Source organism: Vigna umbellata, chromosome 5, assembly GCF_029865625.1.
Source record: "Vigna umbellata cultivar VRB3 chromosome 5, Vumbellata_1.0, whole genome shotgun sequence".
Classification (NCBI taxonomy): domain Eukaryota; kingdom Viridiplantae; phylum Streptophyta; class Magnoliopsida; order Fabales; family Fabaceae; genus Vigna; species Vigna umbellata.
The window spans coordinates 30,651,774-30,664,934 of NC_142169.1; the positions used below are offsets into that span (position 1 = coordinate 30,651,774).

Here is a 13,161-nt window from a genome sequence, read left to right on the forward strand (position 1 = left end):
TGAAATATTTTTTGATAACATTTTAACATCATCAATGTGTCATAATGCGATTAAATGCGATTGATTTATGTTGATGTTTATGATTATTATTATTGATTGTAGAATAATTTTAGACGAATCACAAAATGACACATAGATGAGTTAAAATTAGATGATGTTAAAATGTAAATGATATTAAAATATTGTTAAAAACATGTTATTAAAATATCATTATCTTAAATTTTATAGTTCCTATTAATAAGTACTTCTCTGTAACATCTTTCTAAATAACAACAGGTTCAACAAAAAGAGAATCTTCTTTTAGAACTCAAGAACCACCATTAATTCAGAAGAAAAAAAGAACATTCATTTTACATGATTACGTAATTGAGTAATGAAACTCATTCTTTTGTTAAAAAAAAAAAAGGCTAACTTTTTAAAATTTAAATGCGATTTAAATTTGGTATTACTGGTAAAGTTGAAGAATCTAATTTCAACGCCCATATGAAGCACTGATCCTATGTTTCCTTTTAACTGGAATAAAAAAACAAGAAAAAGAAAAATCCTTTTGCTTTCTTTTTCATGTCAATGGGAAATATGTAAGGTGGCTCCATTAGTGAATGTGATTTTTCAGGTGAAAAGAAAGCATTGCGATGTTCGAGAAGCGTCAGAAAGAGACTTAACTGGCTGCTAATTCTGTAAGATATTTCATAGAGGAAGAAGACATGTTATATATGCAGAAGTTGCCAAGGGGACCAAAGCGTGCGGGGACCACCACGACGATTCACAGTTCATGCATGAATACAATCATAACTCAACCAATCCATCTGCAACTAATGTCTCCCTTATAGCTTATGCATATTTATCAGCATTATTTATGTTGTTTAATATTATTTCTGATTTTTACACTGGCTAATCTATCTGCTCTGCATGCTAATTAATAACTTCAGAATTTTGATTAATCGAGACCCTTGTTCCAAGACACATATTCTACTTACCAATACATTCTACAATTACCTGTTTGTTAGTGCGTACAAATTGTTTGGTAGCAGTTAGTATCAGCTCCTGAGACAACTTGGTATTCCTTTTTTCTTTGTTATGCTTAGCTAGCTAGTTCAAAGATTTAAAACCAATATAGCACAATAGTATCACCTTTCTTCAATGATGCTCAAGCTTCGGACTTTCCTTTCACCTTTTTTAGGCATAAACATAAACAGTACCAAGATGGATTAGATGTGAGATGACCATATCAGTGAAAACATAACAAGATTTCTTTTGTCAAAGGAAATGAAAAACAAACAAACAATTGATCGTCCAAGAATTAGCATTCCGGCATATGTTCCAAGGTATTATTCACTGATGTGTAGTATTCACGCAATTTTATTTATTTTATTTTGGTATATACACCTCACACTTTCGTAAATATCTGAGAAATGTCAACAATTAACATTCTACATCCTATATCATTTTAGCATTCATAGAGTTAGAAAAGTGCTAGAAACACACCTCTACAAGGACAAAGAATGCGTCAGACAATGTGTTTTTAGCATTTCTCTAATGAGTAACAAGGAAAAACATTTGTACAAGCTTACATTTTGCTGGAACGTTAACATCATCCAAGCTACCGTGTTTCTAAAACCACAGAAGAATGCGCTAGCCCGCAAAAATAACTCCTTCTCCATGTATCTTTTCTGCTCCATATATACTTCAAATGCTAAAGATATCTGTCCAACACGATATCAATGCTTTAAGCAGACATGATATGGAAATGAAGAGACGATAGTACATTATCAGATTTATAAGATGAGATCAAAACATACAATTTTTTTTTTTAAATTGCGAGGTTCCTTGAAGACAAGAACCGCATTGCATTCAATCAAATTGCCAATGGACTAAATTATGACTGAAAGTTGCATACATAACCTGGCAATATGCATGAAGAAAGAACAGATTCTATCGCTTACCTAGATTATTAGAGCTAAATGCTGTTCAGCAACACATACTTCAGTATTTACCAGACAATTAGTCTGATAAATTAGACAGTTTGTGTCCTTTGCATGTGCACTTAACACTTCTATTTGCACATTTTTTGCTAAATCAGTACTTGTCAGTACTTATTGTTCTAGAACTACTTGAAAGCACATTCCGTTAAGAGAAATTTAAAAGTTTGGGAAACACTTGCAGACTGGGCTGAGTTCAGATACAGTAACATATTCCCCTTGGCAAAACAAGGAACAATGAAATTGCAGAAGATACAAGGTGTTCTTGTCACAAATCCTTAGGTAGCACTTTGCCAGCTGTGTTATACCTCAGCTTTCACATTCTCAGAATATCCAAACATTAAGAAAAGTATAACTTGCTTTCATTTGCTCTCATGGAATGTTCAACACCTCTTCATACCAATTTAAGGAGTCCGCAATTTACCTTAAATTTTTTCATCAATTATTTAATAATCAACATGACAAAAATCGAAGTCCACAAGAGACTCTCCAAACACGATTCAAGGCCAAAGACCCCAGTGAATTAGATTTTGGTTTACAGCAGACTGCACCTATTCGTCTACCTCAGGTGCAATCATTATGGTGCAAAGGGAATAGTAAAAAGACTAGTGCCAACTATATTGCAAGAAAATGTCTGCATATAATATCCAAGCTCTGGATCCAAGGATGCATCACTTGCAACATACAAGAGACGTGTTACATAATGTATGTGATTTGAGCTGGGAATTATAGTTATGGTGTCATACCAGCCTACCATTTTAATGTTCCCGCTCCATCTTAGCAAATCGACCCTTGACTCTCACCCTGCTTTCTGCACGAACTTTTCGTGATTCATATCTTATGTGCTTGTCATATCTGTTGTTTTCCATAAAAAGTATGTCAATTTAATAATCTAAGATTTCACAAATTCATAAACCAATCAACAAGATCAGAACTCACAAATGCTAGCAGTTCACAATCCATATTAATCAACAAGCCAACAACCATTTTATATAGCAAGGAGATTACAAGGCCTAGTTAATTACAGAAACACAGTACACTTCACTGTAAATGACGATAACAAAACAAATAATATGAACACTATTCCAGAAAAGTCTGAGCTGAACTCTTTCAGTTAATAAATCAACGTATTGGTGGAAATGGTCAGATAATAATGACTCATTCTTGATATCTCTCAAAGCTATATCCAACAATTATACTTGTGTCCACTGTTATAAAAGATTTGTCTAAGGATTTAAGGCGTGTATTGTGAAAATGGAAATGAAAATAACTTATAAAAACATATAACAATGCATGTTAGGGGTAAAAAGTTGGGAGAAGGTCTAGTGAGAATTTAACATGAGAAATTGGGCAGCTCAGCAAGCATTACAAATTAAGATATAAATACCTCTAACGTACACACAGAGAGCAAGCAAAAGATGCTGTACTAGTAATACCTTCTTGTTTTCTTCTTCTGTTTATACCGTAACAATGCATAATCTCTTTCTTGGCTAGTTAACTCACATGCACCAGCTTTGGGAGTAGTTGGTAGGGTTTCAGAGTTAAGAGAAATAGATGGATTCCCTCCCTTGTCGCCAAAGGTGTGAGTTTCCCCCACAGAAGTGGATTGTTTAACTGGAACTTCTTCAGTATAAGTTCTCAATGATGGGTCAGGAGGAACAACTTGATACATAGGCTCGCTCATTTCTCTATGCCACTGAAATACATAGTCAATATGGCAGCACAATGATTTTTTCAGTTAAATAATTTCAGGAGGTATGCCATACACCATGCACAATTAAGAAGGCATCGTTGAATGGTTTAAAAGAGCAACCTAACAACCTAGCTTGCCCATAAGAGAAGAGACCAAGGCCAGACACAGGAAATAAGAAAGCAAGATATATGTTGCTGGCGATAGGTTTTGCAAGATTTATCAGAACAGCAAATCGGAATTCAAAATTAAAAGAATGCTAGTAATTTCTGTAGGGGAAACAGAGCTCAATTTGAAAATAAGTAAAAACGTATTATGTGAGATTTTTTACAGTCAAAGTCAAAATTTAAGTGTTTTCAGAGTATGATTCATGACCCATCATTACATCACATGCAACCTAACTACCCGAAAAGTCATATTTCGGTATTATTCTCATTTTACAAGAGCAAAATACTCGTACCAGATCCAGTCAAATGTTTGACTAAATCAAGCCATCAGTCATGTTCCCATCCAAGAAATCTTACAAGAAGTTGGAGAATCCGCTAATGAAACCCTTTCAGCAATAATTCGTCTAGATTTCATTCAGTATAACTACTATTTTCATGGGATCAACTGTATTATCGTGTAACAAGGACTATTAGTGCCAATATCGTACTACCCCCCAAGGTTAATCTTGCATGAAAATTTTATGCGAATTGAACACTCACAACAATCACAGTTAACTTCCTATTTAACAAATTCAAATATATGCTCCACAAAATTCTCATATATAAATTCAATATGAAAAATAAAAAAGGTTAAAACAAGCAAACCTTATCTAGAAACACAAAAGCCCATCCCTTGTACATAAACATACATACAGGCATAACACGGTTTGAAAAAACAAATGACCCGTCATGAGGCATCAGCACCAGCAAACACAAGTACAAAACAAGTGAAGTAAAAGCTTTATCTCATGATAAGGATAGATATCAACCTCCACGTCACTTTCAAAAGCCGAGGACAGGTTTTCTGGTTGCACATATTGTTCAAGATCCAATGGCTCAGACCTGGCCAATTCCCGAAGCTGACTAAGAATCTCTTCTCTGTGTCGCCCACAAGCAGCCTTACGATTCTGAATCAATAACAATACCCTGAACAAGTCAAAAATTGTAGCAATAGACACAGTTTTTCAATGTCTACTTTGACATCCGAATCATGCACTCTCCCATAAGACAAGCACAACTAAATTAAAAAAAAAAAAAGTTGTTAACATTTTTCACTCTTCCACCAACCAATCCCAAGTTCAGAAAACAAGATCCTACCATCTTTCGAAACAAATACATTTTTCACTCTCCACTGCATTTTCTTTTTTCCAGCACCCAAACAAGGGAACAAAAGATCTCACATTTACGTGTAATAAGTCCAAAATGTTGAATAGGTAAGTTTTAAATCCAAATTCTTAGACGACATCAGACAATATGTTGATAATATCTGTCGAGTCTATTGTGTGTTGGACTAGAAGAAACTATTCACCCTCTAAACTGAAACTCTAAAATGGTAGTAGTATCTATTATTGAGTTTTCCATTATTAGGCAATTATCAAACTAGCAGCAGATCTTCAGTCCTGTGAACTTGACGAGATCGAAACTCTAAGAAAAAGTCGCTCTTTTTACAGCAATTATGCCTCCATAATTCATACATGTAAGTACCTTAGGCAGGGGAGGAACTTCCATGGCCTGAAAGCTATGAGAAGAAGCGGAAGAAGAAATCAAATCATCAAGCGTAACAACAGAAGGCGCATCCCAAACAAACAAATCCGAAAACCCTTCAATTTCACACCCGAGGAACCCATCAGCGGCACTTCCCTGAGGCGAAGAAAGCAGCGATTTTTTGCTGAGATCTCCAAACCCCACAACGGATAAAAGTTCGGAGACCGAAGGGCAACCGGTGAAGCCTTCGAGGGGCCTCCGTTGGTGAAGGGAATCGGAGAGCGACGGGTTGTGCTTCTCCCAGTCGCAGTTCTGGCAGAAAACAGAGGTGTCGGTGGAACAGAGTATGGTAGCAGGGGAATCATCGCATGCGTCGCAGAGCAGCGTCCGCGTGTGCTTCGAGAAGAGCTGGTTGGTAGAGTGAACCTCGCGGTCGCACGAGAAACAGAGCTTGGCTGAATCGGCTCTGCAGTAGAGAACCGCCATGGAGTGACCACAGTAGTCACAGGGTCGCGCTGGCTTCGGCGCTTCAGCGGTCATGGCTGCGATGCTGATGAGTTTTGTGAGTGAGGGTTTAGCGAAGAATTTGGGATTAGGTGTTGGAAGATTTGAGAAAAGAGAAACCTTTGTAGAATGGTTGAATGGATGGATGGATATTCATTGTTGGTTTTCTTGGAGATCAAGAACTACTTGATAATTCACTTTTTTTTTTTAAGAAAAATTGTCCTTTTGAAATTGGATGGAATGAAATTCCGTGATTGTGACTAAACTCGAAATTAAATAATAATCATTTAATTAAGCAGGTTACTCAGTCATACTCATTGTTGAACTATATTACTTTTGTTTGATTTGTAGTGATTATTAGAATAATTAATTGCCAGTTTCCATGTAAAGAGGCTGATTGTTAATTTATTAATTGAAAATTGATTTGATAGAGATACTTTGCCAAAGAGAGTGGGACCCATACGAATTAATTTCTCAATACTTCTAGCACGGACGGTCATGATTAACAAAAAGTGTTTATATAAAAATCAAACCAAAAGATCTTTTTTCTTGTTCATCACAGATTCTTTTTATTGTCCGTTAATAATTGTTATTAACATAATCTTGTGATTGAAAGTTGGATTTTGACTAATAACAGTTGTTAAAAAACATACCAAGTCAAAGTAGTAAAAAAAAAAAACCGATTTCTCCGAAAGATTCTGCGATGCGAAACCTCACATCTGTGCAAAATAAAAATTATGATCATTAGTCATAATATTTGTTTTGGTTATACGATCGAAGTTATAAGTTTTTTTAAGTTTTATGATTCAATTATTTGTCAGCATTAGAGCTTGTCTTCACTTTTTTTTTGGTTGAAAAGTTATCTATAAAGAATACTTTCATGTTAAATTATTAAATATTCGGATCAACTCAACAATAAATATAATTAATCTATCTCTTAAATAAAATTTATATTTATAAATTTTAAAATAAACTTTAAATTAGCACACGATCCAGTTAATAATAATTATATTTTAACTTAAATTAATTATTATTAATCTTAATTATTATCTTAATTATTATTTAAAGATGATTGTTTGGTTTATATTGTTTGACTGACTGCTATAAATTACTTATTGTACATTCCTAATTATATGAACCCTCTAGTCTAAGTTGATCGAAAAATCATAAAATAGAACATTTTTAATGAATACTTACCTTAAAAATCATAAAATAAAACCATTATATATCTAATTTTAGGTTTACTTACCTTGTATACTTTCTCACAATTTTTAAAAAGTGAAACGAATTAATTAGGTTAAAGAGCTGCTCTCGTATTAGATTTCACTTCTAAAAATTATATTCATAATATATATATATATATATATATATATATATATATATATATATATATATATATATATATATATAAATTATCAAATTTTGGAAAAGATTCTTGATGTGACATATAACTACCATAATGTTTTTCTTTTCATGGTTTCTTTTTTCAAAACCCATCTTCTTAGAATTTTAACCTGAACAAACTCATTTTAAAAACAATAAATTACTTTTCAAAAAGTTTAGGAATTTCTAGAGATTTCAGATCTATCATAAATTGGTGTGGGGTTATCAAGTTCAGATAGTTTTTTCGTGGAACAGCAGAGCCAACATAACATAGGTAAAGGTTGAGTATAAAATAAAAATATAATAGTAAGCACGTATTTCACTCATCCATTTATTAGTGAGTTGATATGTAATTTATAAAATTATTTTACAGTAAGTCCTTTTTAAATATTTTTTAAGAATATATTTATTCAAACAATATAAAAAATATTTGCAATTGAATAATCATTTAGAATATAATTTTATATTCTTTATTTAGCCTTGTGGTGTTAAATTTGTTATTCCGGAGATTAATTTTATGTAAACTTATTTTTAAAAGACTAATAACTTTTGATGTAATTTTATTTATATTATAATTTAAGATTAATTTTCTGTTCTAAGCTTATTTTTTAAAATAAACTTGTTAAAATTAAAAAAATATATATTTTTATGGGTATTTCTTAATAAAGTACCAGGAAAGTAATGAGATAAATTTCTTTGACAGGTAATTTTTTACGAAAAACGAGTTAAACTACTATGTTTGCTAATTTATTTGATAGATCGTCTAGTTTAGGAAAAGCATGTAAAAATATAAGATAATTGAGTATTGTTTATGAAAAATACAAAAAAGAAAAGTGTACCTGCTGATCGATCGGCTAACGAGAATCCGGAACCAAAATAGACAATCTAACACTAATCAGGAAAAGTAAATATCATTAATGACCAATTAATATATTTAATGCCTATATTAAATGCGAATATACACTATTTATGAGTGAGTGACAGGATATTCCACAAGAATATGGTATTAATGGACAGTTAGCAGGTATATTAGCAAGTATTATTGGATTTATTGCCATATCAAATATGAATTAACGAGCTTGATTGCTATAAGCCCTATAAATATAGGGTTAATGCCCACGTAAAGACATCTTAATTTATTATAATAAAATATAGACCTCTTTATAAAACATATCTGACTTGATCGTCGGAGTGTCTTGTGCAGGTTAACCACCCATCGGAGTGGATTACGTTTTCGGAGAGCATTGGACAATAAAAAAAGAGCAGAGCAAAGAACGATGATCGACCATTGAACAAATTCAACCGAAACATTTTGGCACCCACCGTGGGGCCGAGCGGCATCTCCCTGAAGCCACGAAGAACCAAACGCGCACTCGGTCTCGACATCGCTTCTTCGGATCGACACCAGGTTTTGCAACAAGAGTAAAAAAATTCCTAAAAGTTATCAAAACAAAAGACATGCCTTTTATTAATATCATGTTTAAATTCAATTTCATTTGATTTAGATTCTTCTTGTTCTTGTCTTATACTTTCATTATGGAATAAATTAAGCCTAGCAATTCATGCTCAGTCAGTGGTTGCTAACTTTGTTAAAGTTCATATTCCACGACGAAGTCTCTCAGGAAGAGTTTGAAGACAAAGACCGAGCGGTAAATCCCACTCGGCCGAGAGGTAAACTCTCTCGTTGAAATTAAAGACCAAGAGGTAAATCCCTCTTGGCCGAGAGGTAAATCCCTCTCGTCAAGATTGAAGACAAAGACCGAGCGGTAAAAACCACTCGGCCGAGAGGTAAACTCCTCTCGTTGAAGTTAAAGACCAAGAGGTAAATCCCTCTCGTCAAGATTGAAGACTAAGACCGAGCGGTAAATCCCACTCGGCCGAAAGGTAAACTCCTCTCGTTGAAGTTAAAGACCAAGAGGTAAATCCCTCTTGTCAAGATTGAAGACAAAGACCGAGCAGTAAATCTCACTCGGCCGAGAGGTAAACTCCTCTCGTTGAAGTTAAAGACCAAGAGATAAATCTCTCTCGTCAAGATTGAAGACAAAGACCGAGCGGTAAATCCCACTCGACCAAGAGGTAAACTCCTATCGTTGAAGTTAAAAACTAAGAGGTAAATCTCTCTTGGCCGAGAGGTAAATCCCTCTCGTCAAGATTGAAGACAAAGACTGAGCGGTAAATCCCACTCGGCCGAAAGGTAAACTCCTATCGTTGAAGTTAAAGACCAAGAGGTAAATCCCTCTTGGCCGAGAGGTAAATCACTCTCGTCAAGATTGAAGACAAAGACCGAGTGGTAAATCCCACTCGGCCGAGAGGTAAACTCTTCTCGTTGAAATTAAAGACCAAGAGGTAAATCCCTCTTGGCCGAGAAGTAAATCTCCCTCGTCAAAGCTGAAGTCAAAGATCGAGAGGAAAATCCCTCTCAACCGAACGATTTACACTATCGTCAACTAGGAAGCTCTGATAAAAAGGACTAAGTGTCAAGTATGCAGTCAGCTATATAGTACAAATGACAAAGATTCAATACGTGAAACCGTTCGGCCCAAATAAGATACAACAACCTCCCTCAAACTCATAAGTCCTATAGTTAACCTCGGCTAAAGTCGCACGATTAACTCGGACTTGAGGGGCTTAATGTACTATACTTGGTGACCGATCAACTAAGGAGAATCCGGAGCCAAAATAGGCAATCGACTGACTGTGAGACAAACATTAATCAGAAAAGGTAAATATCATTAATGACCAATTAATACGTTTAATGACTATATTAAATGCGAATATACGCTATTTATTAGTGATTGACAGGTCATATTGCACAAAATATGGTATTAATGGATAGTTAGGAGGTATATTAGCAAGTATTATTTGATTCATTGCCATATCAAATATGGATTAATGAGTTTGATTGTTATAAGCCCTATAAATATAGGGTTAATGCCCAGGTAAAGACATCTTAATCTATTATAATAAAATATAGACCTCTTTATGAAACATATCTAACTTGAGTGTCAGAGTGTCTTGTGCAGGTCAACCATTCATCAGAGTGAATTACGTTTTCGAAGAGCATTTGACAATAAAAAAAGAGCAGAACAAAGAAGGACGACCGACCCTCGAACAAATTCAACCGAAACAAAAAGTAAATATTTATTTAAAAATTTGAGCGAAACAATATATGTTATTAAAGGGAGACAAGTGCCTCTTTTAAAAACAAAATAAGTAAGTGTCATTTAACAATAAATCAATAAAGCTAAATGTAATATTCTTAATAGAACAACATAAAAGATTAAAAGAAAAATAAAAAATATTTTTAGATTTCATTCTAAAATATTATGTATTCAAACCTGAAATAAAATTGTATGTATACATGTGGTTTTATAAGATATAATGCTATTTCTTTTAGTGAAGTTCTTTTTATTCAATGAGGAGGTTGGGGAGACACAAACACCAATAAGATATGTCCAATCATTCAAGGGATTGACATCACTCTAATCAAAATTATAAGGCAATGAATTAATGTCTGTTTCACCTTTATATATTTTTATACTTTCTCATTTTTATCTAATGTGAGACTTTGACTTAGGATTCCCAACACTTTGTTATTTTGTTTTTATTGTATATTAACAAGCTAAGTTATTTAAATTGTATTAAACTTAACTTATAATAAAATTGATTAGACAATGAAAAAAAATAACAATAATTTGTAATTTTGTTCACAGAGTTAATTTAATTAGCTCTACAAATATTTATATGTAAAATCAATTTTAGTTGAAACTGTATTAATATAACAACTTTACTTTAGAACATTTTAAACCAAAGTTGGTATCCTAATACAATTTTTACCTAAAGTTATGTAATTCATAACTTCAATTTAAAATCTACTAAAATTACACGACTTCAATTTAAAAAAAAAACTTGTATGAAAATTGTATCATTTTAACACGACTTTCTTTAATGAAATTATGTCAATGTAACTTTAAAAATGCCTCAATAAAAAAGTTATTCATGTTTAGTAAATTCGAGTGAGTTTTAAAAAGATTACAAAATCACCTACAAGTGATCCATTAGATAAAAAAAGTTGTTCACTTTCTATTAGGTTAAACTAGTTCAAAACTAAAAAATCAATGTAAAAGAACTACTTGAACCACATTTTATTTCAAATATTTTAAAATGAATGAAAAATAATTATCTCAAATAATTTTAAAATATTTTATTAGTTTATTTATTATACTAACGTAAAATATAGTTATTTATATTAATTGATTAATTTTAAATCTTTAACTTTTACGGTTTCATGCTATATCAATTTTTTTATTTTTTATCCAGTGTATACATGCTATCGTTAATTAATATTATTATATTTTATTGAAATTTAAATCTAAATATTAGTATATATTTAATTTAAATTTTAAAGTATATTTTGGATATTAAAAATGTTATGGTTTAAAGTTAAAGAAATTCCAAGTCAATGTTTCAGTGAGTCTTTTTAGATTACAGTTATCCTAATATATTTATAGAGATCCAATAACATAGCTTTTTTAATTCTAGCTTTATACGAGGTAACTCAGCTTAATTGAACCATAGGTACTATAAACCAACAACTAAACAAATAGAATTTGAAGTATTTTACTTTGTTATATGTTTTCGTATTTAGCGTGTGATTTCCATATTCATCGTGATTTTGGAATAGCAATTCATTTATCAACAATAGTCCCATTATTTTGACACTTCAAATAAACCACCATTAATGTTTAACACCCCATACAACTTAGTTATCTATCAAATTGAAGCACAAATCATAATATTCTATAATATAAATATATAAAGTTGCTTTTGGAGAGAGATACCTTTTGTTTTCATCAACTTAGTCCAACCATACGGAAAATGATTAATGTATTAATAATGTAAAATTTGTAATATGCATATTCATGGAATAGTATTGGGCACCTTAATTTGGACTCATACAACACTTTTATTGTAGTTGTTGAGGTTACACTTTTACAATGCTAATATTTGATTCCACCATAAATGAACTGAACATTAAAATAAGCAAACAACAAGGATTTGACAAAGCCATCACAAGAATTGTAAACAGGAACTCTAACTTTATCTTCGTGGGAAACTAAACAATAGTGCATGAACATGAATTTGTCTTTTGTTTCTCCTCATGGTTCTTTTCTGCAAGGTAATCACAAGGAAAAACACATACTTATGAATAGAAAACAAACATTATCTTTATCAATAACTCATATACTTATGAATCTATATGTCTATATTGAACAAACCTGTTTTCTTTTTAGTCGTTCGAGGTTGTACTACAACATGCATGGTAACAAAACCTCCAGGGATGTCACCGAATGTTATTCTGGAATCAGCCAGAGTTTTGTTGTTTTCCAAAATTTTACCGGCATGTATGAGTTTTAGGTCACTTACTACCTTTGGTGTAGTTGTTTTACCTGTAGACATTTGAACCATTTTTATGTTAATATTCTAAGTCATCAAATCATTGTTAAATATGTTTTGTATATAAAATGAGAAACCTTGAGGCCACTCAGCAATTAGCTTTTGCTTGAGGGTAGCAATGGTTGTTGATGATGAATAGAAATCGTGTGCTATATCAGTTCCATCATATATGCGAAATTTAAGCTCAATATTTTCCCCTTCAGCCATCACAATAACCTGTGTTCACCTCTGTCACTCTTGCTTTTTTTTTTTTTTTACCTACAATTCATTCACAAGGACACAATTTAATTTAATTCTCATTCACATGAAAATTTGTCGTTATATTTAACATCGTAAGGAAAAGAAATCGAAGTCTTGGAAGGAAAGACAAGTATGATAAGCTTTTAGTGACCAAAATATTGAAATTCTAAAACATAAACACAAAATGAAATTGAAACCAACCTGTGAACTTTGATGA

The 13,161-nt window shown here is 32.4% G+C and overlaps 2 protein-coding genes across 4 annotated transcripts; both read right to left on the reverse strand.

The window, feature by feature from the left end:
- Positions 1 to 913: 913 nt before the first annotated feature.
- Positions 914 to 6,034, reverse strand: LOC124828105 (zinc finger protein CONSTANS-LIKE 13). 3 transcript variants are annotated; one of them, XR_007027988.2, is made up of 6 exons: positions 5,361 to 6,033; positions 4,646 to 4,783; positions 3,416 to 3,675; positions 2,726 to 2,834; positions 1,572 to 1,703; positions 914 to 1,171 (listed from the first exon to the last, which is right to left on the reverse strand). XR_007027988.2 is itself a non-coding variant. In XM_047301333.2 (5 exons), exons 1-4 carry the CDS (start codon positions 5,898 to 5,900, stop codon positions 2,738 to 2,740), a joined length of 1,035 nt encoding a protein of 344 aa, XP_047157289.1. In that variant the 5' UTR covers positions 5,901 to 6,034; the 3' UTR covers positions 1,344 to 1,703; positions 2,734 to 2,737. The 3 variants fall into 3 exon arrangements, 2 of the variants coding, with proteins under 2 accessions (XP_047157289.1, XP_047157288.1); XM_047301333.2 differs by lacking the exon at positions 914 to 1,171 and having other exon boundaries at positions 1,344 to 1,703; positions 2,734 to 2,834; positions 5,361 to 6,034; XM_047301332.2 differs by lacking the exon at positions 914 to 1,171 and having other exon boundaries at positions 1,344 to 1,703.
- Positions 6,035 to 12,363: 6,329 nt separating this feature from the next.
- On the reverse strand, positions 12,364 to 12,946 carry LOC124828095 (membrane-anchored ubiquitin-fold protein 3-like). The gene is made up of 3 exons (XM_047301319.2): positions 12,782 to 12,946; positions 12,527 to 12,697; positions 12,364 to 12,419 (listed from the first exon to the last, which is right to left on the reverse strand). The coding sequence occupies exons 1-3, from the start codon at positions 12,909 to 12,911 to the stop codon at positions 12,364 to 12,366; spliced, it is 357 nt and encodes a 118-aa protein (XP_047157275.1). The 5' UTR covers positions 12,912 to 12,946.
- Between the last annotated feature and the right edge of the window lie 215 nt (positions 12,947 to 13,161).